The sequence below is a fragment of the Macaca nemestrina genome, chromosome 1, assembly GCF_043159975.1.
Source record: "Macaca nemestrina isolate mMacNem1 chromosome 1, mMacNem.hap1, whole genome shotgun sequence".
NCBI lineage: Eukaryota > Metazoa > Chordata > Mammalia > Primates > Cercopithecidae > Macaca > Macaca nemestrina.
In genome coordinates, this window is record NC_092125.1 from 173,786,745 (window position 1) to 173,812,613 (window position 25,869).

At 35.4% G+C, this 25,869-nt stretch overlaps 2 protein-coding genes across 4 annotated transcripts in view; one reads left to right on the top strand and one right to left on the bottom strand.

Moving 5' to 3' along the window:
- Window positions 1-3,921, top strand: part of CYP2J2 (cytochrome P450 family 2 subfamily J member 2) — a 52,773-nt gene extending 48,852 nt beyond the window's left edge. The window contains exon 9 of the mRNA XM_071092331.1: window positions 3,563-3,921. Within this exon, the coding sequence (XP_070948432.1) occupies window positions 3,563-3,585 (23 nt within the window). The 3' untranslated portion in view covers window positions 3,586-3,921. The remainder of the gene's footprint in view (window positions 1-3,562) is intronic.
- Window positions 3,922-5,029: 1,108 nt separating this feature from the next.
- LOC105495153 (hook microtubule tethering protein 1) overlaps window positions 5,030-25,869 on the bottom strand; it is a 65,882-nt gene continuing 45,042 nt past the window's right edge. For all 3 annotated transcript variants that reach the window (XM_071092320.1, XM_011764413.3, XM_011764414.3), the window contains 9 exons: window positions 25,339-25,399; window positions 24,089-24,229; window positions 21,528-21,621; window positions 19,765-19,799; window positions 19,190-19,272; window positions 18,462-18,562; window positions 9,926-10,027; window positions 6,914-6,982; window positions 5,030-5,237 (listed from right to left, as the gene is read on the bottom strand). In XM_071092320.1, coding sequence (XP_070948421.1) covers window positions 5,067-5,237; window positions 6,914-6,982; window positions 9,926-10,027; window positions 18,462-18,562; window positions 19,190-19,272; window positions 19,765-19,799; window positions 21,528-21,621; window positions 24,089-24,229; window positions 25,339-25,399 — 857 coding nt within the window. In that variant the 3' untranslated portion in view covers window positions 5,030-5,066. The remainder of the gene's footprint in view (window positions 5,238-6,913; window positions 6,983-9,925; window positions 10,028-18,461; window positions 18,563-19,189; window positions 19,273-19,764; window positions 19,800-21,527; window positions 21,622-24,088; window positions 24,230-25,338; window positions 25,400-25,869) is intronic.

The window sequence follows — 25,869 nt, forward strand, 5'->3', positions numbered from 1 at the left end:
CAAAATTAGCTGAACACTTTGCTTAAAAAGCACAGAATTCAGTGGCTGCACATAATGAAGAATGGAATTTTTACAGAATTAGTTCAAGTCTCTAAACAAAAGGCAACAACAGGAACAATAATAAACCATGGGGTGGGGTCTGATTTCCAGAGTTTCCAAATATTATTTACAATGCCAAATTTCCAATAAAAAATTATGAATCATGTGAAGAAACAGAAAACAATGGCTCATAGACAGGATGAAAAGAAGTTACTGGAAACAGTCCCTAAAGAAGCCCAGGCATTGGATTTACTAGACAAAAGCTTTACGTATGTTCAATGAGCCTGAAGAATTATTAGCTAAAGCATTAAGTTAAATATGAGAATGATTTTCCACTGAATAGAATATCACAATAAGGAGTTAGAAATAAAAAACAGCAACTAACTAGAAATTCTAGATTTGAAAAGTACAGTAAGTACAAGATATCACAATAAGGAGCTAGAAATAATTTTTAAAAACTAACTAGAAATTCTATATTTGAAAAGTACACTAACTGAAATAAAAAATTCACTAGAGGAACTCAGCAGCACATTTGAGATACACTTGAAGATAAATCAATGAGATGATCTATTCTGAGGAACAGAATCAAAAGAGAATGAAGAAAAATGGGCAGAGACTTGGAGACATGTGGGACACCAAGTATAAACAGGTGCATAATGAGAGTACCAGAGAAAAGGATAGAAAGGGGAAGAAAGTATGTTTCAAGAAATAATAGCCAAAAATTTCCCAAGTTTAATGAAAAGCATTAGTCTGCAGATCCAAACTCAACTGCAAATAGAATAAATTTGAAGAAGTCCACACCTAGATCCACAATTGACCATCTTTGATAGTCAAGCTGTCAAAAGCCAAAGACAATGAGAGAAGCTTGAAAGTTCCATATCCCCTGGAACTTCAGAGGAATGTGAATTGTGTACATTCAAGCTAGATATCTAGAACAAAGCTGTATCCCACCTAATTATATAGGAATCTGGGAAGCACAGTTTTGGTTTTCTCTTTTTTTCCTGGATAATAATGTAACAAGCTAAAATATGGGATTCTATCACTAAAGTAAGAGGGGTAGAATGGATATTCAGGAATAAATAGCAGTCTCTAAAATTATATTACCCAGGAATGTCTTGGGTTTTTTTTTTTTAAAACAGTCTCACTCTATCATCCAGGCTGGAGTACAGTGGCATAATCTCAGCTCACTGCAACCTCTGCCTCCCAAGTTCAGGTGATTCTTGTGCCTCAGCCTCCCAAGTAGCTGGGACTACAGGTGTGCGCCACCGCACCTGGCTAATTTTTGTATTTTTAGTAGAGATGAGGTTTTGCCATGTTGGCTAGGCTGGTCTCGAACTCCTGACCTCAAGTGACCTGCCTGCCTCGGCCTCCCAAAGTGCTGGAATTACAGGTGTAGCCACCACACCCGGCCCCAGAAATGTTTTGATTCCATGTTAATGCAAGATGTCTAGGTTCCAGAGGTGAAATTGGAGACATAAAAAGATATATTCCCAAATCATTTAATGTATCTTTTCATTCCCCCCCAAAAAAAGGAAAAACAAAATTAGAAAAATGCAATTACTTTTTCTTTACCAACCTAAATATTTTCAGTCCTCTATTTAATGCAGCAAATAAACATGCATTTATGCCTACTAAAAACCCATCAAAATCAACAGACACAGAAGAATAAAGTTTATTTACTTAAATCATTTCACAACTATTATATTGATAATGGACAATCATTTATTTAAAATAATATCCTAAATACTTACAAAAATAAATCAAATATTGGTTCTATTTTTCAAGTGTCAAAGTCTTTGCCATAGAAAATAGAAAGGACCTTTTATAAACTAAACATTACGTTTGTGCTACATCATTTAATAACTCCACACTATTTTCTTTCATGGTGTATGCTTTACAAATTTCCAAACTACTTCTTCACAATGTACAGGTGCACAGTAAGAATGTATGCATACATTCATATACACACATTTTTACATAGGAATGTTTTTCATTAAATACACATTTAGAGAACCTAACACAGACACTACTGTGGCCTAAAAGTCACCCCCAAGCCCCATGGTCAGATGTGCCCCTAGAAAGAAATAGGTATAGATGTGAAAACATTATCTAACATTCAAATTAGCACTCTAATTATCAGAAATGATGACATAATGAGGAATACTCACTTTAATATTTCTAAAAAAGACATCATTAATCTATACTAAATCATTTGACAGCCTTATTCATTGAAAAAATAAACTTCAAATTTTTTTCAATACATAAGTTAATCTCAACATAGACATCAATGCCATATGTACACACCCTTAGCCTTAAAAAGAAAAGGAATTTTAATGTTAAAGCAAGTGCTCAACATTGAAGATCATTTTCAAATTGGTCTGTGGTTTTAATTTATAATCACTAGGACATATAATTCCTTATCAAATACACAAATGCTGAATATCTCTTTATTGGTAGATGTACTCAAGCCTCCCTTACAACATAGATGTGTATAAATCATGGTTCATGATGAAATGTGTATAATGCTTTACCACCCACAGGGTGTCAACTCACTACATTAATCAGATGTGGAAAAGAATCTCACTTCTGATCAGTTCCTGAATTTCTATATAATTAATCACAATAATACAGAACTTTAAATTACATTAGTCTTATATAAATACTTACATATCAAACATTTTAAATTCTACTTATCAACTAGAAAAGTGATAAATCAGAAAATTTGCTTTTCCTCTATTAAGAAAAATGAATCTAGCCTTATGTCCTTATCCAGAAATTGCATGATTTAGAAATTCCAAGTATAATGATCTGATCTGTGAAAACACTAATTTATTAAAGTTCATGTTTTACAATAAATTCCATTAAAACGGAGCTTGAAGGGTTTGTAAAATCTCAATCATAAGCAAGTACAAACACCAAAGGGGCAGATGTCTTCACTGACTAAAATATGTCAAAATGCCATAATATTTAGAAAATGTTAAATACCATGCTAAAATATTTTCAAAGGCTTATTTTATTTTACCAGAAGTTCACAGGCAAGCAGATACTACAATAATATATGAAAATGAAACTCAACAATATAACTGTATCAAAATCTAGGAGGTAGTCAACAGAAGTAACCCTGATAGAACAAAATATCCTGACAGGTGCTCCCTAATCTCGGAGATGCAAATGCAGTATGAAATTCTTGTATTTTCAGTAAAAAGTTACCAGGCAAAAATCTAAAAACCAGATATCTAAAAAATAATAACACTGTAAATGGAACAATACTCACACTGTATTTGCAAAGAAAGGCTATGAATAAAATTTAGACCACAGCTCTACAGCATGCAAGCCAAATCTGGCCTACCACCTGTCTTTGTAAATAAAGTTTTACTGAAACACAACCATGCCCATTTTGTTTATATATTGTATATGGCTGCTTTAACTCTCTAATGGCAGAGTTGAGTACCTGCAACAAAGCTCATGTAGTCCACAAAGCCTAAGACATTTACTAAAATATTTGCTCTTTGTCCATTCACAGAAAGTTTGCTGATCCCGCTCTAGACACACTGCTGAGAGGTATGTACGCTGAACAGCACTGAAATTATTAACTACGGTTGTCACAGCATAAGGTATTCAACTGTATGGAATTTAAGGTGCTAATTATGTCACAATTCAGTTCCTTTTTATATCCGAAATAGTCCTAATATTTTTCTTCTTTTTGTGGTCTAACATCTAATATCAAATAGTATTTCCAAGTTACTTTAAAAAGACTTACTATGGTGCTATCCACTAGAACTTTCTGCAATGATGGAAATATTCTATAGCTGCCCTGTCCAGTGTGGTACCCACTAGCCACATGTGGCTATTGAACATCTGAAATGTGGCTGGTGCAACCAAGAAACTGAGTTTATGATTAATTAAATTTAAATTGTCATATATGGCTCATGGCTATGATATAGGACAGCACATATTTAACACAACTAAAATTCTTAAGTGCTAACTTTTAAAAATGACCCCAAAAGTTCAAAAGTAACGCCTTTGAAAATAAGAGCTTTGAGCAGAAACAAACTGAATACCACAAACTGAGCACAAGATAAACTCCTTAATAAGTAAACAAAATCAAACTGACCCCACCTTGTTTCCTCACTGCAACATCCCTTTTCAATGAAGCAAAATTATTACATGATACAATTTTTCAGCAGAAGCTAAATATAATTTTATGCTTAAAAGCAGTAACTGAAATCTTCATTAATTACCTTAAAAAGTATATAGACATTTCACAAAAAGTATATATATATTTTGCTTGCTTTCCATCAGAAAGTTGCCTATTACAAATGTCAGTTTATTTCTTATGCTTAACATTTTAAACATGATGTCCAGAAGCCCTTATTTGCCATAGGTACAAATTAGAACTATGAGATTTTCAGAATATGTAAAATTTCCAATTAATCAATTTTATTATTCCAAAGTCATTCTAATTGTCAAATCTTCCAAATGTTATATCTTCCATGACATGACAAGGTAGAGGTACACATTCAATGGAAGAATTAAGGGACAGAAGTAAAGCCTTGTATATACTAACTCAAATCACCCTTGCATAGTTCTCCATGTGCCTGCCTCGACTGTTTTTATATAAATCAACAAAAAACAAAAAAAATTAAACAAATCTAGATAATGTTTTAAGATTAAGTATTACTGAATAACTATTGAAAATTAATTAAGTTACTAGTACAACTGAAAACATTTAACTAAAATACACAAGGCCAATTTGAAATTATAATACACTCAAAAGACAAATGTTTGTTTGAAATGTGTGTATAATTACATCCCCAATTATTCAAATGTGCTCCCGCAGAGAGATGGCTAATTATATACTTTGTTTTTGAAGTCAACTGGCAAAATTAATTTGATGCATGTTGATTTTAAAATACCTGATATCCAGCATCATAAACCTTCTTTATCAATCTGGTACTTAGTTGAAAGGTACAAAATATTTTAAGGACACTTGTATTTTATGTTTTTTTTTTTTTTTTTTTTTTAGTTTAATCAGATGTTGTAGCAGGGACTTTAACAGAGAGATTTCTTCTGGTGTTGGTGATGTGCCGTTGCTGTGCTAAGAAAGACCGTGCAGGAGTACATGCATTAGTGTCATTGCAGGCACCACCGCCGCTCACAAGTCTAGATTCCATCCCCAGTTTCTGGAATGCTAGACTCTGAAAAATAAAAAATATATATATTTTTTATTTAACATGACTAAACAGAGTTTGCCAAGTGCTTCTCACAAAGGCATTTAATCCTTAAAACCAACCTATAAAGCTAAGGCTTTCCTCATTTTTATAGAAAATAAGGGCTCAGAAGCTGATTAATCTGTGAAATGGTAATGCTAGTAAGGCGGCACAAAATCCAGTTTCTCTAATCCACTAAATTTAAAATTATTTAAAATAGTAACTTAAAATAATGGCCTGGAATTATACTTAATTATAACAAATTTTTGTGTTTGGGCCATCCTTCTATCACCTATGAGCAGACATGTCACAATAGAACAGCTTAGATCAAAGTTTCTTGAAGGGTGGTCCCTGGATTAACAAGATCAGCATCCCTGGGAATTTGTTAAAAATACAAATTTAGGGGCCTTACCCAGACCTACTGAATCAGAAGTTCTGCCAGTGCGTCTAGCAATTTGTGTTTTAACAAGTCTTCTGAGGCATGTTAATGTTTGAGAACCACCAGTATAGTTTAAATTTACTATAGTCTATCTCGATATTGATACCTGATAAATTATCATATATTGGCTGTTGAGTTTCTTATAAGGGAAGTCATTACTCTCCCACTAGACCACATAACACAATTTTACTGAGCTTAGCATCACTAGTAACTAGTACAGTACATGGATATTAGATGCTCAACAAATATAGGTTAAAAAATGAATCAATCATGGACAACTTGGCTACAATATCTTCACTGATGTATGTATTAAGAGGTCATGGAAGAACAAATAAATAATACATAGTCACTGATCTCAACTAGGGTGACTGACTCATGAGAGAACGTTCTGAGAATACCTCACATGTAATTTCCTTCAGGGCCCTTTAAGCCACATTTTACCCAACAGAAGAAAGGAAAGAGCTCAGATGAAAAGCATGATGTCATGAAAGCATGAGCCATGTTTCAGGAAGAATAGCTAGTGCTTTCTGGTGGAGCACAACATTCACACGTGGGAAGTTAATAAGTGATATGGCTTTGTATAAATAAGAAGAGATAAAAGTAGATAATAGCGTATCTGACTGACTAGAATAATGCAAAAGAACCCCATACATCATGAAATGCTACTCTTGAAAATATCCCACTGATACTACCAATGACAAAATAAAACACATTTCAAACTATGCTATTTTCTCCTTGGTAGGACAAAGAGACAATGATGAGGAGTGACCCCTGGATAGAAAAAATAAAGTAATAAATACAGTAAAGGACCCACTGAGGCTTTAGAGGATGTTCAAATAAATACTGAGTACTAGAAGCATTTAATTTTGCATTACACAGATCTTCATATTTCTTCATAAATCTTTTATGGGCAAAAATGGAATGTTTCAGCTCAAATAAGGCAAATTAAAAGAGGTTTAAGAATTATTACAACTGTGCTTCATATGTATCAGCTAAACGCTGATGAGTCACAAAATCAATTTAGTGGATTAGAATCAACATTAAAAAAGAATATGACAAAATATCTGAGTGCAATACACAGGGTAACTTTTGTTTCAGTCATACACATACACATGCTATGTCTTGGTTTATGGTATAAAATAAAATATATTTTCTTATGTTGTACTTGGTCAAAAAAGTTTGCTAAACACTGTTCTCATCAATCATTTGCTGAACTTCAGCTCACCTTATTATACCAGGCAGAAACAATGAGTTTTTCTTCATAATCACGAAATTTTGCTACTTTGCATTCACTCTGAAAAAAGATACGAGGACAATTAAAATCCCAGAAATTATCCCAAATTACTAAAGACAGAATAATTTCTTCACTATGCTCATTATTGAGAGAATCTAAAGATTGCACTTGTGAGACACACAATGTAGTCAAATGTAAACTGAATCAAGCACAAATGCATGCACAACACCGTTAGGAAGGAATAAGATTTGTGACTAATAAACTTTTATTTCAAGAAATTTACTGGTAGAAGAGAGTGATTTAAACATAAATATACACAACTGGTGATCTTAAGGCTACTGCCCCCCATATCTAGAGAAAAAAGTAACAACTGGCCTAGGTAAACAAAACAGAGCTGCACCTGTGGAGGAGTCAAAACTAAGGAGAAAGAGGACATAGTCAAAAATACCTGGAAAAAATCTTTTTAAGTTGCCTATAAAGTTTAATACAAATTTTTCTCTCTTAATTGTTGGTGGCCTGTGTACTAGATTCCATAGCCATATTTATGTGCCATCACAGAGACTGACATACTTTTCTTGAGTACCAGATATAGTTTGGTTTATATAAATACTATTATCTTGATACATAGGATGTTCATGATACAAAAAGTATATAAGAACCAAGCCCAAAAGAGAGGTGATGCTCTTCTTCAGACTCACACCCAGTCCAGGCACAGAATTCCCAAGAGGGATGGCAGATAGAACAGTCTCTGCTATTTACATTACATTTCTTCTTTTTACTTTTTGCAGTGTGTGTCTAGATGAATACACACAAATTAAACGCCCAAGTGCTGTGACTTAACCTAAGCTTTTCCTCAGAGTCTTACAGTTACAGGGACTATTTTCTCATTATATCTGTTGGGGATGTACATTTCAAACATCAACAATAGTGTATATTTTCACTGACTTTCACTGGGACATAAACAGAGCAACTTAGATTTCAGCAATTATCCAATCCCAGTCTCATCATTTTATAGATGAGAATACGGCGAGCCAGAGAGGAGAAGCAACAATTTTAAGACAAGAAGTTACTAATAATGCTGCAACCCTGGCCTTTGAGTTATGTAATATTTAATGTTAGGGTACAGAGATAAAAGATACAGTCTTTGCCCTCAAGACATGTACACATATACCAAAAAGAAAACCAATGCTGTTGTGGAATAAATTCATGAGTTCAAAGTACATGGACTCACTGTGGAGAGTGAGACAGTATTAAACTTCCCCTAAAGAATACATGAAAAGTTTAATAAAGAAAGAGATATTTGACTTAGAACTTGAAGAATTAATAGCATTTCTTCAGACAGATCTCCTTACTCAGTGCTTTTGAGAACACACAACATAGCCTGGACAAGCATTGATAGCAAGGGCATATCAAGTTGGTGTTGTACTATGGATGTAGGAAGAATGGTGTTGTACTATGGATGTAGGAAGAATGGTGTTGTACTATGGATGTAGGAAGAATGGTGTTGTACTATGGATGTAGGAAGAATGGTGTTGTACTATGGATGTAGGAAGAATGGTGTTGTACTATGGATGTAGGAAGAATGGTGTTGTACTATGGATGTAGGAAGAATGGTGTTGTACTATGGATGTAGGAAGAATGGTGTTGTACTATGGATGTAGGAAGAATGGTGTTGTACTATGGATGTAGGAAGAATGGTGTTGTACTATGGATGTACGGAGGAGGGGATGTTAAAGTCTTTAAGTCTTTAAATAAAAATATTTCTACCACAGTTCATACCTACTTGCTCAAATACCAAGAAAAAGGTACATAAATAGAGTGCATTTCTTTGAAATATAATATTCCTAGATGATTTAAAAAGAAACTGAATACAGCTGGGTGTGGTGGCTCATGTCTGTAATCCCAGCACTTTGGGAAGCTGAGGAGAGTGGATCACTTGAGGTCAGGAGTTCCAGACCAGCCTGGCCAACATGGCAAAACCCCATCTACTAAAAATACAAAAATTATCTGGGCATGGTGGCATGCACCTGTAATCCCAGCTACTAGGGAGGCTGAGGCAAGAAAATTGCTTGAACCTGGGAGGCAGAGGCTGCAGTGAGCCAAGATTATGCCACTGCACCCCAGCCTGGGCGACAGAGCAAGACTCCATATCAAAAGAAAAAAAAAAAAAGAAACTGAATACCATTTATGAGAATTTCAAGGCCAGTATGTAGAATTCAACATGGCTCTGCAATTATGCATATGTTATTAAAAGGTAGTATATATTTACTTCAAGAATAGCATCAAATCTCACTACAGTATTAAATATCGTAGTTTTGTAAAACACTTTGCAAAGGAAACCAGAACGTGCTCAATTATAAATCTAAGAATACATAATTCCATAGTGACATACTTACCTAAGTATCATAAAAATAATATAACCACTAACACTAAAATATCTTTAAAATTTAGACTCAGCTAATTAATGAGAGCATGCCATTACTAATATAATTTTGCATGATTAATAACTAAGATTGCCACTTTAGTTCAGGAGTTCACTAGGATTCTGTGAGTACTTCCTTCTGCCAGAAATTCCACTACTAATAAGTTTGTTTAGGTTCAGGTGAGAAACGGCTGAAGGTAAGAAAAATGTGGTTGACTGAGTCAGCACAGTATCTTTTTTAGACAGTAAAGGTCAGGTTTTTATCCCCCAAATGAAATCATATTTGCATAATTTAAAAAGAAACATTATAGCAGGACTCTATTAGAAAGTCAGGGATATCCATATAATGACCGTTATTGACAAGGAGAGCTACAATGCTGCATATAAACAGGGTATATGAGCTACACACAGACCATCTACTGGGTGGCCAGTGAGATGCTTTGTAATAAACACCCTGGATGCTAAAACATGACATTTTTAACTTCTTGTAAAACGTCATCATTAATGGCAAATATATGACAACAGTTAATTACCAGGATTCTATAAAATAATTAAGAGATGAGTAAATATAAAAGTTTTACCTCCAGAATCTCAATTCTTCTCTCTTTCTCTGCCAACTGCTTTCTTAGTAGCATTATTTCAGCTGATGCTGGATTTAACTTGGGATCTAAAGTTTTTATTACCTATTTAAAGAAAACAATTTTATGCTCACTTTATATTTTAAAGTATTAAAACATACAGAACATATCTTACAAAAACCATGTAAGTAAGGTGGAAAATAATCCACAAATTCATCCAAGAGCTAACTGTAGCTTGTTTTACAATCCTAACTAGGATAACAAAAATAACTCAGTCTATATACAAGAAACAGTATAAATAAACAAGAAAAATATAAATGTCCCCATTCCAAAATCAAATTTCCCTTCTCCAAAGCTCAGTACATGGAAATAGTTATTTAGCCTTTTCAATACTCAAACTTTAGAAATTAAAGTCTTGAAATAACCCTTTCTATATTTATTTGACTTGAGAATTTTTTAAAAAATCAAAATGAATTCAATAACTCTAAGGAAACTTACTGATTTTATAAAGTAAGAATAACACACACAAAAGAAATTCTTAACAATAATCTTTTTTACTATTCTTATCTAGTCAAGTGTAATTCAATATATAAGATCAATATAATAAATGCTGGTGATTTTATTTGCAAAAGGTAGGGTGCTGAATCGCATTTATGTTATTACTAAAAATTGAGTAAAAAGATATGTTTAACCAGAATGTAGTAAAGAGATTCGGCTAAACTATGAAGATAGCATTCTGTTAGAAAACCAATTCAGAAATGTCAAGAATATATTTCCAGCGAAACCATAAATTTCATACAGGGACATCGGCATGATGTAGTTATAAAACTATTAAAAATATTTAAAATTATTTAATGAGTTAGGACAATTTCATCTATATTTATAGAGGTAAAAGAAGACTGGATGGTAAAATACCAAAATATTATTGTGGCTCCTTCTTTCATCCAAAAATCATTTACTGAGTGACAACTATGTGGCAGATACTGGCAGATGAGGATTCAGCAATTTATGGGAGACATGGTGGCTGCCCTCATGGAATGCACACCATAAAAGCAGAATACATTGAATAATTTATATGAATTACAAAAAGAAAATCATAGTTTATTATCTCTAAGTGATAAATGGTTGTGATTTGTATATTTTCTGAATTTTCTACAATGGACATATGTTATTACTTTAACCAGTATCTTAACCAGTATTTAAACCTCTTGCCCCAAATAAGGTAATGGGAAAAAAAATCACATTTATGAAAGCAAGCAATTGTCTTTTAAATGATATTATTCAATGGTGGCAAGAATATGGTATTCATTGTCATGGTTTTAATTAATTATAGTCCTTTTAAAATGTCATTTAGAAATACATATCAAGCATCTTATGGTCTTATCCTATGACTCAATACTTCCATTTCTAGGAAATAAGGTTAAGATAATAAACCAAAATAAAGAGAAAGTTTTTCTGTATAATTCTGTTGACTATAGTCTTATTTATAGGAGCAAAAAAGGAAAAGGGAGTGAATACAGATTATTTCCAATAGTAGGATAATGCTTAAGTAAACTATGTTATATCCCACACAACTAAGTATTATGTAGGCATTATTTCACTTTTGCAAAGTCTGTTCCATAAATGTGGTGTGGTCACATGCCTGCACTCCAAAGTGGGAGTGAAAGTGATTTATGCTGTTTTCAGGCCTCGCCCATTACATATCTCCTATGCAATCTAGGCTGTCTTTCTTCTGTACTAGTTGGACAAGGTCAAGTGAACCTGGGGTCCCTATGCTGAAGAAGGCAGAATCTCTGTCAGCTTAGGACTCTGAATGACTACATGGAGAAGTGGTACCCTTTCCCCATTTATGGTTGGACTCAATGTGACTATGAAGTAAACCTCTACCTTGTTAAACCTTGAGTCTGATGAACATTTGTAAAGTGTTTAACTGCCTAATCTAAAACTAAATGATACAACAATTTCAAATATGTTTAAAACGCTAAATTTTTACAAAAGATAAAATGTTCATATTGCTGTTTCTAGAAAAACTGTATTCTTAGAAAATCTGCAAAGATTCTAGCAAATAAGAATCCTGGGCTGAAGGCGGCGCCCAAGATGGCTGAATAGGAACAGCTCCAGCCTCCAGCTTCCAGCGTGAGCGACACAGAAGATGAGTGATTTCTGCATTTTCAACTGAGGTACTGGGTTCATCTCACTGGGGCATGTCAGACAGTTGGCGCTGGTCCGCGGGTGCAGCCTGACCAGCGAGAGCTGAAGCAGGGCAAGGCATCACCTCACCTGGGAAGCACAAGGGGGAAGGGAATTCCTTTTCCTAGCCAAAGGAAAGTGAGACACACAACACCTGGAAAATCGGGTAACTCCCACTCTAATACTGCACTTTACCAAGGGTCTTAGCAAATGGTACACCAGAAGACTATATCCCACACCTGGCCCAGAGGGTCCCACGCCCACGGAGCCTCCCTCATTGCTAGCACAGCAGTCAGATCTAACTGCAAGGCAGCAGCAATGCAGCAGCAAGGCTGGGGGAGGGGCACCCACCATTGCTGAGGCTTAAGTAGGTAAACAAAGCCACTGGGAAGCTCGAATTGGGTGGAGTCCACCACAGCTCAAGGAGGCCAGCCCGCCTCTGTAGACTCCTCCTCTGGGGACAGGGCATAGCTAAACAAAAAGCAGCAGAAACCTCGGCAGAGGTAAATGCCCCTGTCTGACAGCTTTGAAGAGAGAAGCAGATCTCCTAGCACGGAGGTTGAGATCTGAGAACGGACAGACTGCCTGCTCAAGTGGGTCCCTGACCCCCGAGTCGCCTAACTAGGAGACATCCCCCACTAGGTGCAGACCAACACCTCACATGGCGGGGTACACCCCTGAGACGAAGCTTCCAGAGCAAGAATCAGATAGCAACACTCGTTGTTCAGCAATATTCTATCTTCTGCAGCCTCCACTGCTGATACCCAGGCAAACAGGGTCTGGAGTGGACCTCAAGAAAACTCCAACAGACCTACAGCTGAGGGTCCTGACTGACAGAAGGAAAACTAACAAACAGAAAGGACACCCACACCAAAACCCCATCAGTACATCACCATCATCAAAGACCAAAGGCAGATAAAACCACAAAGATGGGGAAAAAGCAGTGCAGAAAAGCTGGAAATTCAAAAAATCAGAGCGCATCTCCCCCTTCAAAGGAAAGCAGCTCATTGCCAGCAACGGAACAAAGCTGGACAAAGAATGACTTTGACGAGTTAAGAGAAGAAGGCTTCAGTCCATCAAACTTCCCAGAGCTAAAGGAGGAACTATGTTACCAGCACAAAGAAACTAAAAACCTTGAAAAAAGAATGGATGAATGGATAACTAGAATAATCAATGCAGAGAAGACCTTAAAAGAACTGACAGAGATGAAAACTATAACACGAGAACTACGTGACAAATGCACAAGCTTCAATAACTGACTCAAACAACTGGAAGAGTATCAGCGATTGAAGATCAAATGAATGTAACGAAGCAAGAAGAGAAGTGTACAGCAAAAAGAGTAAAAAGAAATGAACAATGCCTCCAAGAAATATGGGATTATGTAAAAAGACCAAATCTACATCTGATTGGTGTGCCTGAAAGTGACGGGGAAAATGGAACCAAGTTGGAAAACACTCTTCAGGATATCATCCAGGAGAACTTCCCCAACCTAGTAAGGCAGGCCAACATTCAAATTCAGGAAATACAGAGAACACCACAAAGATACATACCCCTTGAGAAGAGCAACTCCAAGACACATAATTGTCAGATTCAACAAAGTTGAAATGAAAGAAAAAATGTTAAGGGCAGCCAGAGAGAAAGGTCGGGTTACTCACAAAGGGAAGCCCATCAGACTAACAACAGATCTCTCCGCAGAAACTCTCCAAGCCAGAATAGAGTGGGGGCCAATATTCAACATTCTTAAAGAAAAGAATTTTCAACCCAGAATTTCATATCCAGCCAAACTAAGTTTCATAAGTGAAGGAGAAATAAAATCCTTTACAGACAAGCAAATGCTTAAGAGATTTTGTCACCACCAGGCCTGCCCTACAAGAGATCCTGAAGGAAGCACTAAACATGGAAGGGAACAACAGGTACCAGCCATTGCAAAAACATGTCAAAATGTAAAGTCATCGATGCTAGGAAGAAACTGCATCAACTAGCAAGCAAAATAACCAGCTAATATCATAATGACAGGATCAAGTTCACACATAACAATATTAACCTTAAATGTAAATGGACTAAATGGTCCAATTAAAAGACACAGACTGGCAAATTGGATAGAGTCAATACTCATCAGTTTGCTGTATTCAGGAGAGCCATCTCACATGCAGACACACATAGGCTCAAAATAAAGGGATGGAGGAAGATCTACCAAGCAAATGGAAAACAAATATAAAGCAGGGGTTGCAATCCTAGTCTCTGATAAAACAGACTTTAAACCAACAAAGATCAAAAGAGACAAAGAAGGCCATTACATAATGGTAAAGGGATCAAGTCATCAGGAAGAGCTAGCTATCCTAAATATATATGCACCCAATATAGGAGCACCCAGATTCATAAAGCAAGTCCTTAGAGACTTACAAAGAGACTTAGACTCCCATACAATAATAATGGGAGACTTTAACACCCCACTGTCAACATTAGACAGATCAGTGAGACAGAAAGTTAACAAGGCTATCCAGGAATTGAACTCAGCTCTGCACCAAGTGGACCTAATAGACGTCTATAGAACTCTCCACTCCAAATCAACAGCATATACATTCTTTGAGAAGCACCACATTGCACTTATTCCAAAATTGACCGCATAGTTGGAAGTAAAGCACTCCTCAGCAAATGTACAAGAACAGAAATTATAGCAAACTGTCTCTCAGATCACAGTGCAATCAAACTAGAACTCGAATTAAGAAACTCACTCAAAACCACTCGACTACATGGAAACTGAACAACCTGCTCCTGAATGAATACTGGATACATAACGAAATGAAGGCAGAAATAAAGATGTTCTTTGCAACCAATGAGAACAAAGATACAACATACCAGAATCTCTGGGACACATTTAAAGCAGTGTGTAGAGGGAAATTTATAGCACTAAATGCCCACAAGAGAAAGCAGGAAAGATCTAAAATTGACACGCTAACGTCACAATTAAAAGAACTAGAGAAACAAGAGCAAACACATTCAAAAGCTAGCAGAAGGCAAGAAATAACTAAGATCAGAGCAGAACTGAAGGAGACAGAGACACAGAAAACCCTAAAAAAATCAATGATTCCAGGAGCTGTTTTTTTGAAAAGATCAACAAAATTGATAGATCGCTAGCAACACTAATAAAGAAGAGAAGAATCAAATAGACGCAATATAAAATGATAAAGGGGATATCACCACCGATCCCACAGAAATACAAACTACCATCGAGAATACTATAAACATCTCTATGCAAATAAACTAGAAAACCTAGAAGAAATGGATAATTTCCCGGACACACACACTCTCCCAAGACTAAACCAGGAAGAAGTTGAATCCTGGAATAGACCAATAGCAGGTTCTGAAATTGAGGCAATAATTAATAGCCTACCAACCAAAAAAAGTCCAGGACCAGACGGATTCACAGCCGAATTCTACCAGAGGTACAAGGAGGAGTTGGTACCATTCCTTCTGAAGCTATTCCAATCAATAGAAAAAGAGGGAATCCTCCCTAACTCATTTTACGAGGCCAAGATCATCCTGATACCAAAGCCTGACAGAGATACAACAAAAAAAGAATTTTAGACCAATATCCCTGATGAACATCGATGCAAAAATCCTCAATAAAATACTGGCAAACCGAATCCAGCAGCACATCAAAAAGCTTATCCACCATGATCAAGTGGGCCTCATCCCTGGGATGCAAGGCTGGTTCAACATATGCAAATCAATAAACAAAATCCAGCACATAAACAGAACCAAAGACAAAAACCACATGATTATCTCAATAGATGCAGAAAAGGCCTTTGACAAAATTCAACAGCCCTTCATGCTAAAAACTCCCAATAAATTCGGTATTGATGGAATGTATCTCAAAATAATAAGAGCTATTTATGACAAACCCACAGCCAATATCATACTGAATGGGCAAAAACTGGAAGCATTCCCTTTGAAAACTGGCACAAGACAGGGATGCCCTCTCTCACCACTCCTATTCAACACAGTGTTGCAAGTTCTGGCTAGGGCAATCAGGCAAGAGAAAGAAATCAAGGGTATTCAGTTAGGAAAAGAAGAAGTCAAATTGTCCCTGTTTGCAGATGACATGATTGTATATTTAGAAAACCCCATCGTCTCAGCCCAAAATCTCCTTAAGCTGATAAGCAACTTCAGCAAAGTCCCAGGATACAAAATCAATGTGCAAAAATCATAAGCATTCTTATACACCAGTAACAGAAAAACAGAGAGCCAAATCATGAATGAACTCCCATTCACAATAGCTTCAAAGAGAATAAAATACCTAGGAATCCAACTTACAATGGATGTAAAGGACCTCTTCAAGGAGAACTACAAACCACTGCTCGGTGAAATAAAAGAGGACACAAATAAATGGAAGAACATACCATGCTCATGGAGAGGAAGAATCAATATTGTGAAAATGGCCATACTGCCAAAGGTAATTTATAGATTCAATGCCATTCCCATTAAGCTACCAATGACTTTCTTCACAGAATTGGAAAAAACTGCTTTAAAGTTCATATGGAACCAAAAAAGAGCCCACATTGCCAAGACAATCCTAAGCCAAAAGAACAAAGCTGGAGGCATCACACTACCTGACTTCAAACTATACTACAAGGCTACAGTAACCAAAAAAGCATGGTACTGGTACCAAAACAGAGATATAGATCAATGGAACAGAACAGAGCCCTCAGAAATAATACCACACATCTACAGCCATCTGATCTTTGACAAACCTGACAAAAACAAGAAATGGGGAAAGGATTCCCTATTTAATAAATGGTGCTGGGAAAACTGGCTAGCCATAAGTAGAAAAAGCTGAAACTGGATCCCTTCCTCACACCTTATACAAAAATTAATTCAAGATGGATTAGAGACTTGAATGTTAGACCGAAAACTATAAAAACCCTAGAAGAAGGCCTAGGCAATACCATTCAGGACATCACCATGGGCAAAGACTTCATGTCTAAAACACCAAAAGCAATGGCAACAAAAGCCAAAATTGACAAATGGGATCTAATTAAACTAAAGAGCTTCTGCACAGCAAAAGAAACTACCATCAGAGTGAACAGGCAACCTACAGAATGGGAGAACACTTTTGCAATCTACTCATCTGACAAAGGGCTAATATCCAGAACCTACAAAGAACTCAAACAACTTTACAAGAAAACAAACAAACAACCCCATCAAAAAGTGGGCAAAGGATATGAACAGACACTTCTCAAAACAAGACATTCATACAGCCAACAGACACAGGAAAAAAATGCTCATCATCACTCACCATCAGAGAAATGCAAATCAAAACCACAATGAGATACCATCTCACACCAGTTAGAATGGTGATCATTAAAAAATCAGGAAACAACAGGTGCTGGAGAAGATGTAGAGAAATAAGAACACTTTTACACTGTTGGTGGGACTGTAAACTAGTTCAACCATTGTGGAAAACAGTGTGGCAATTCCTCAAGGATCTAGAACTAGAAATACCATTTGACCTAGCCTTCCCATTACTGGGGATATACCCAAAGGATTATAAATCATGCTGCTATAAAGACACATGCACACGGATGTTTATTGTGGCACTATTCACAATAGCAAAGACTTGGAATCAACCCAAATGTCCATCTGTGACAGACTGGATTAGGAAAATGTGGCACATATACACCATGGAATACTATGCAGCCATAAAAAAGGATGAGTTCGTGTCCTTTGTAGGGACATGGATGCAGCTGGAAACCATCATTCTCAGCAAACTATCGCAAGAACAGAAAACCAAATACCGCATGTTCTCACTCATAGGTGGGAACTGAACAATGAGATCACTTGGACACAGGAAGGGGATCATCACACACTGGGTCCTATTGTGGGGAGTGGGGGAGGGATAGCATTAGGAGATATACCTAATGTAAATGACGAGTTAATGGGTGCAGCACACCAACATGGCACATGTATACATATGTAACAAACCTGCACGTTGTGCACATGTACCCTAGAACTTAAAGTACAATTAAAAAAAAAAAAAAGAATTCTAGGCTTATTTTGCCAAGAACTAAAGATTCCATACTTTATAGCCATCACTCTCTCTGACATCACTACAGTCTATGTCTAAACAGTTCCTATTAGCTATGGTTTATTTTATCTGACACTGATGAGTGAGATTAAGAGTATGAGAACTGATCGGGAAATACCACAGAAACCTGACAGGTAAGGTAATACAGTTAAGAGAGAAGTGATTAGATACAGATACAAGAATGGCAGAAAAATCCGGTGAAATGGGCCTTGCTAAAACACAGGCCACAAAGTCTTGAACTCTGAAAGATAAGTCACTCACATTTCTGGCTTTCTCCAAGTACATTTTATATCTTTCCTCCATTGCTTTCATATCTTCATCTTTCTTCTGAAGAGCAGTTTCAAGTTCATTGATCTTTTGTACTATTAGTAAAAATAAAATGAAACATAATCAGTTATTAATAATTACTACCTATTAAAATACTTCATCCTCACATAAAATTATATTTATATTTATTTTCTAAAGACAGATAAGAGAACTTAAAAGAAAAGCCTGTTATTTATTCTTTGTAGTGAATTCTTATCTAAAAGTTTTGAAATACAACCAACACATCCTCAATCATTTATTATTTGACCCTTAAAAAAAAATCTACAATCTGCTTTATTTAGCTGTTTTTCTCCTTTCTATCAAGTATAAGTAGCAAATATACCTTACAGTAAGCACAATCACAGGAAAAACAAAGAATTTCTACACAATGTTTTAAAGGTAATATCAATCTGATTTGAAATTGTTTTTATCCACATTTCCACAGATTAATTTTATTTTTAATGTTTGATACTCCCATATATCCATCAATTCATTTTATTATTTTTTGTTTTAATAATATATCATTTATTGACTTCAGCACTAAAAATTATCATAGTCCCTATTTACAATATATGTATCTACACATTGTGCAAAAATTTACACATAGACCTTGCATCCTTCAGTAAAAAAGAGTAAGTCCTTGGATAAACTATTGTCTGATCCAAGTTTTCACAGATACCTACCATTTTGATTTATATCTGGCTGAAGATCTTCAATGAGCTCTTGTTTCTTCTGTAATTCTTCATGGACCTCTGTGAGTTTTTCCCTAAGTGGTAGAAAAAGCATGGAGACTGGTCTCTGGCATATAACATTTGTGGATCTTAGGCAAGTTGCTTTCTGACCCTTGGTTCCACACCTGTGAAATGGGAATACTATCTGCCTGACTACAGGGGTTGTCATGAGGATGTAAACAGGCACATAGCAGGTGCCAAAAAGGTTAAATTGTTTCCCTTGCCACACTTGCTTCCTAAGAAAGTAAAATATTTTACACGTTTAACATCCCATATAATCTAGTTGTGATAGTTATCTGTTTTTTTAAACTTTTGAAATGATATTAACAACTGAAAGATGTAGGAGTTTGGGATGGGGGTAGCAGGCAGGCTGAATCTTTAGCATGCTTTTCACTTTTTGCAGCAAGCATATCGATTAGCATCAGGATATTTGCTTTTCTAAACAAAATACGAAAAGGAGATTAACTTTAGAGGCTTTTACAACTCCTCCCTTCTCATATTTGAAAAGAAATATCAGTTTTACTTACATATGAGCTTCCAACTTCTGCTTTAATTTGCTGGACTATAAAATTAAAAAAAAATTGCTGTAAGATGACTATCTTGACAAGGGTCAATTTTCCAGACATCTAAATCTCTTTACCTTCTTTTGAAGGTGTACCAGGCAAAATTATAAATATTTTTTAAATTTGTATTTCTAGTAACACACTTTAAGAAGCATAAACTTTTTAGGTTTTTTTTTTTACTTCAAAAAGGAAAGGAAAAATAGAAAATGAAATATAAAAGCATACGACAGAAAGAAAAATGCCTCATATTTCTGAATGTAATAAAAATTAAATCTGAACTTGAAAAACAGCAAATGCAAGCTGAATGTGACATACTGAGGAGTATCAAACTCAATTATTCAGAATAAAAATTTTAAGATTTTGAGCCTCTTATGAGGAACAAACTTAAAGATCTAAAATAATTACCTTTATAATACAACTTTATTATTATAGTTGCAAATCCTTTAATAACTAACACCAAAATGAAGCAACTGAATATTGTTAAAAAGCAAAATTTTAAACATACAATTTCTCCTTTTAAAAAACAGTACTTTAAATTGCAATAGTCGTTCCACACCTACTGTATAGGTGAAGTGTTTAAAATATATAATCTGAAATATGAGTTGGATACCAATATATTAAAATAATAAAGACATTTGTCTTTAAAACACTGCAAGCCAAAATGTGCTCCTCCAAAAAGACCTCATTTTAAAAGTATTCTCTAGTGTGGCTTAAAATAATATTTGTATTAGAGAAGTTACAATACCGTATATATGCACATATGAGATGCCGCCATGCATGAGACGATTTCTATTTTCCAAGCCCCCAGGGAAAAAAAAAGAAAATAATATAAAGCATATAAAAGACAGAAAGGAAATGCAACTCTTTCAATTTTCCTTTTCATCTCTTTACTTACTCTGCATGGTTTCCTCTCCCATCAACACAGGTATAATCACCTACATTCCATCTAATCTCAATCAATCAAGATATCCCTAACACATATCTAGTCCTTTTTCCTTGTTATTTTTAATTAAGTTAATCACTCTCTCAATCACTATTTCTTTCTCTTCACATGAAAAGATCAAACTATAGAATAGTTGCTAGGTATAGTCAGATTTTGGCTAAGTTTGATATCTTTTAAATCCTCTTATCTCTGCCCTCACAATATCTGCCATCAAAAATCATCAGAAAACGGTAAGGCCATGAATCATTAAGGAAGGAGGAAGAAATGAGTGATGCCTCCAAGGCTGCATTAAAGTTTCTGTCCTTCAGAGATGGGTATAATCCATTTTTAGCATGCTCTTTAGGTAGAAATCATTTTCCCATTCTCTCTTTTCCTATTAGAAGGTTTCCTCAATTCTGATTGCTAATTATTTGGATTTTTCTCAGGCCAGCCCTGTTGGAATTCCAGTAGAACTATGAAGCCCTCAATTGTATTATGTTCTCAATCAAGAATCATCATGAACTTTGGTATAGCTGTTGAATGATGCTGAATGATGATCAAGAATCATCATGAACATTGGTATAGCTGCTGAAGTAGGACAGACAGAAATCACCTTCCAATGTAGATGATCAACTGACAGGCTCCAAGTTGGCAAAATCACTGCATCTATTATGCAGATATATACGGTATTTAAGGGTTTTCTCAATGATAAGGGCTGCACTTTCTAATACAAGATTAGTTTGGGCATCATAACCTATTAAAGAAAAGCCATACACAGCAGAATTATAATTTCTAAGTTACTTACACTTTCGCCTTCAGACTTGGAACCTTGTTCCTGTAAAGACTTCTGGAGGTCCTCAATCTGCTGCTGCAATTCTCTAATACGCTCTTTGCTCAGCCTATTGTAAGATGGGTCATAAGCATTTACTTGTATTGAAAGTCAAAGCAGTTAAGGATCTACAAAGGTACATTCAGTTAGCAATTTAACTAAAATATGTTTTTATAGCAATGACAAATGTGGAATAATTATCTGTGCCTAGGTACAATAGGAAGTAGGGCAGACTGCTTCTAAGGAAATATTTTTTAAAAGAAAACTTTTTTCCTGAAAGTACATATGCCTACATTTAAAATTTTAAGGAACTTAAATGTTGGTGGCAAAAACATTTCTACACTGTACTCACTGGTAGAAAAATCAGAAAACCAGCTCAATTTTTCTACAGTTGTATTTTCAATGAATGAAAACTAGATTTCCATCTTCTGTTTCAGATTTCACAGTGTATTGGAAGAGGAAAGTCCCCATTTTCCAATCATTTCCACATGTTTTTTTAAATTTAAATTAAAGGGACTACCACTAGCAACTAATGCAGATTCTAATGTGGCAATATCTCATTCTTTAAAACTCTGCTTAAGAGTTACTTCCACAGGAAGTTACCAGCAACAGTTAGCATCTCCCTCTCCCTCTATGTATATCCACACATACACACTCACCTGCCTGTTATAATATCCCATTGTTGTAGTTATCACATAATATAGCAATTATCTATTTACATGTCTACCTTCCTATGTTAATTCCTTAAAAGCTTAAATAATTTCCCCAGTGTTAACAACTGGTATTGAACTGAATAAGATAGTAATATTTAGTGCTCTTCAGAAAAGTGTTAACAACTGGTATTAAACTGAGTAAGATGGTAATATTTAAGGGTCTCTTCAGAAAAGTGCCAACAACTGGTATTGAACTGAATAAAATAGTAATATTTAATGGCCTCTTTAGAAAACTAAATTATCATTCTTATTTTAACCACAGTTTATGTAACATTATACACACAAGTTACACACAAGTTTGAGAAAGGTAAGATTCAAGTGTGTCTAAAATTTCTGTTGGTGTCCAGGATTCAATAAAGGTTAAATAAGTCTAAATACCCTTATAGTAAGTGTGCCATTTATAACAGGCAAGTTACCATAGTAGTTAAGAGTAAAGACTCAGTAATCAGATTGACAGAGAGTTCATTATGGAGGATCTAGAACTACTAGCTGTATAACTTTAGGTAAGTTATTTAACTTCTCCGTATCCATATTCCTTATCCATAGAAAAAGAGCTAATCATGGTTACTATTTCATAGAGTTACTATGACGATTTACTGAGTTAATAGCAAAAAAGTACTTAGAAAAGCATATTATTATTATAAGTTTTGAGCACTTCATTGATACCACATAAGCACATCATTTGCTTTAAGCTCATTATCTGCAGTCTTCCTAATAACTTGTATTTACACCTGAAGACACTGAGTGTAAGTTTAAGCAGTTTGTCCAGAAACAGTTAATAAGTTAAATTAGAAGTGGGATTTAAATTTGATTCCACAATCTAGATCTCATCTATGCACTAGACTTCAGTAGAAAGCCAAACTGTCATTTATTCATTTGTCAAATTTCATGAATTGTGAACATATCTAAATGAAATTCAAGAATAAGTAGCCTGGTGGGCTGGATGCAGTGGCTCATGCTTATAATCCCAGCAACTTTGGAAGTCTGAGGCAGGTGGATTACATGAGGTCAGGAGTTCGGGACCAGCCCAGCCAACATGGTGAAGCCACGTATCTACTAATAATACAGAAATTGGCCGGGCATAGCGGCTCATGCCTATAATCCCAGCACTTTGGGAGGCCGGGGCGGGTGGATCATGAGGTTAGAAGATCGAGACCAGTCTGGTCAACATGGTGAAACCCCATCCCACTAAAAATACAAAAAAAATTAGACAGGCATAGTGGTGTGCACCTGTAGTCCCATCTACTTGGGAGGCTGAGGCAGGAGAATCACTTGAACCCGTGAGGTGGAGGTTGCAGTGAGCTGAGATCGCACTACTGCACTCCAGCCTGGGTGACAGAGCAAGACTGCATCTCAAAAAAAAAAAAAAAAAAAAAGAAAAGAAAAGGAAACAAATACAGAAATTAACCAGGCATAGTTGTGCATGTCTCTAATTGCAGCTACTTGGGAGGCTGAGGCATGAAAATCACTTGAACGGGGGAGGTGGAAGCTGCAATGAACAGAGATCGTGCCACTGCACTCCAGCCTGGGCGACAGAGCGAGACTGTTCAAAAAAAATAAAAAGAGTAAGTAGCCTGGTTAACCAAGACTGCTGAAATTAACAGCTTATCCATATATTTTATAAACATAACTGAAATGAATCACTTGACTTATTTCACAGAGTGAAGCTTATAGTAATGAAAGACTACTAACAAAACAAAATTGAACTATTTCTAGGTAATTCTAATTACTTTAACTACAATAATATTTTCCATTTCTGTGAATCAAGATTTTGTGGCTCAGTAATTAAATCACCCATATTTTCAATTACTAAGGAGCACATACCTCTGCTCAGTTTCCAGTTCATTCATTTTACGGTGTTTCTGTTCTAGCTGCTCCTGAAGTTCCTCAATACGTTCATTCTCAGAGCCTTCTTGCTGTAAGCGAAGCATCTTATTTTCATGTTGCAGTCGAATAAACACCTCCCTGATGTTACAAAACAAAATCTTTTTTTAATTTTTAAAAATATGAGTCATTATGTTCTTTAGTTAAAAAAAAGGAAATTCCTTTTCACTCAATAGCTACCATTTTAAGATGCAAGCCGGACCAGCTAGCACAGCTGGTAGGGCATGAAACTCTCAAACTGCAGCAAAAACTTCTGAAAGTGTTTAAGAAAAAATTATGTATACTACAAGACTGTGCCTTTAAAAAAGGCAGTAAAATTTTATAGGTACCACATAGGATTATGCTATAAATCATTAAGTTGTATATTATACCATTCCTGAAGAGATAATAGAAATTATTTTACTTTGGTAATTTAGAAAATATTTGTAAAGGAAACAAATAGTATATGCTTAGAAAACACATAAAAGAAAAGCAATAGATTTAAGAAACTATAGTTTGACTAAACTTTTAAGATATACTTTATAATGGCAATAAGACAGTTTCTAGATCTTTTTTTTCTGAAAAAAATTGTATTAAAGATTTACATGTACTTTTTAAAACTGCAACTTTTATTGTTTGCATTAAATACGGAAGTAATACTCTCCCTTAGTTGTTCCCCTGCCAAATCCCATTCCTCAAAAGCAACTAATTTCAATTAATCCCAATTTTTGTTCTTCTGAATGCCAACAGCATAACTCTACAAAAAAAGCTCATATGGCTACTTTTTATAATTACTAATTTTAATTTAATGATTGACTCCCCACTAAGCAAGATAAGTAACTTTTCTTACTTTATACATTTACCACTTCCCCCATCAAAGGCTTGTAAATCCTATATATTTTTGTTTTCTAATAATTTTCTAACTTTATATACTTAAACCTCCCTAGTTAAAGCAATTATAACATAGCACTTGGGGGTCATGTCATGTTATAAAAACTAGAATATGTTATTCAAGGGTTTGTGAAATTTTACTTCTGATAAAATTTTAAATTGCTGTGGTAGCAATAAGAATCTGATTTAGAAAGTTTAAGTAGATCAAACAGTAATTTTCAACTCTATGAGTCATAAGTTTTTAAAGGCCAAGACATTTACAAAAAAGAACAAAATTATAATATTAAATATAATTCTATCAAATTACAAAACTAATTTACCTATATTCCACTGGCATAATCTCAGCAGCAAGATTCTCATAACTTTTTGCAGCAGATGCACCTAGAAAATAACAAAAACTAAATTCGCATTTCAGTATTTCAACTATTTTTTTAAAAATCCTCTCTCCCTCCTTGCCTCCCTCCCTCACTCCCTGCCTGCCTGCCTTTTTTTCTTTCGATAGGGTCTCTCTCTGTCAAGAAACCTTCCCTTCCCTCCCCTCCCCTCCCCTTTCCTTTCTTTCTTTTTCCTCCCTCCCTCCTTCCCTCCCTCCCTCCCTCCTTCCTTCCTTCCTTCTTTCCTCTCTTTCTCTGTTTCTCTGTTTCTCTCTTTCACACCAAGGCTGGAGTGCAGTGGTACAATCATAGCTCACTGCAACTTCAAACTCCTAGGCTCAAATGATCCTCCCACCTTGGCCTCCCAAGTAGCTAGGACTATAGGTATGCACCACCATGACAGGTTAAGTTTTTATTTTTTGTTGAATGGGGTCTCACTGTGTTGCCCTGGCTGAAACTTTTCTAAATCTAACAAAA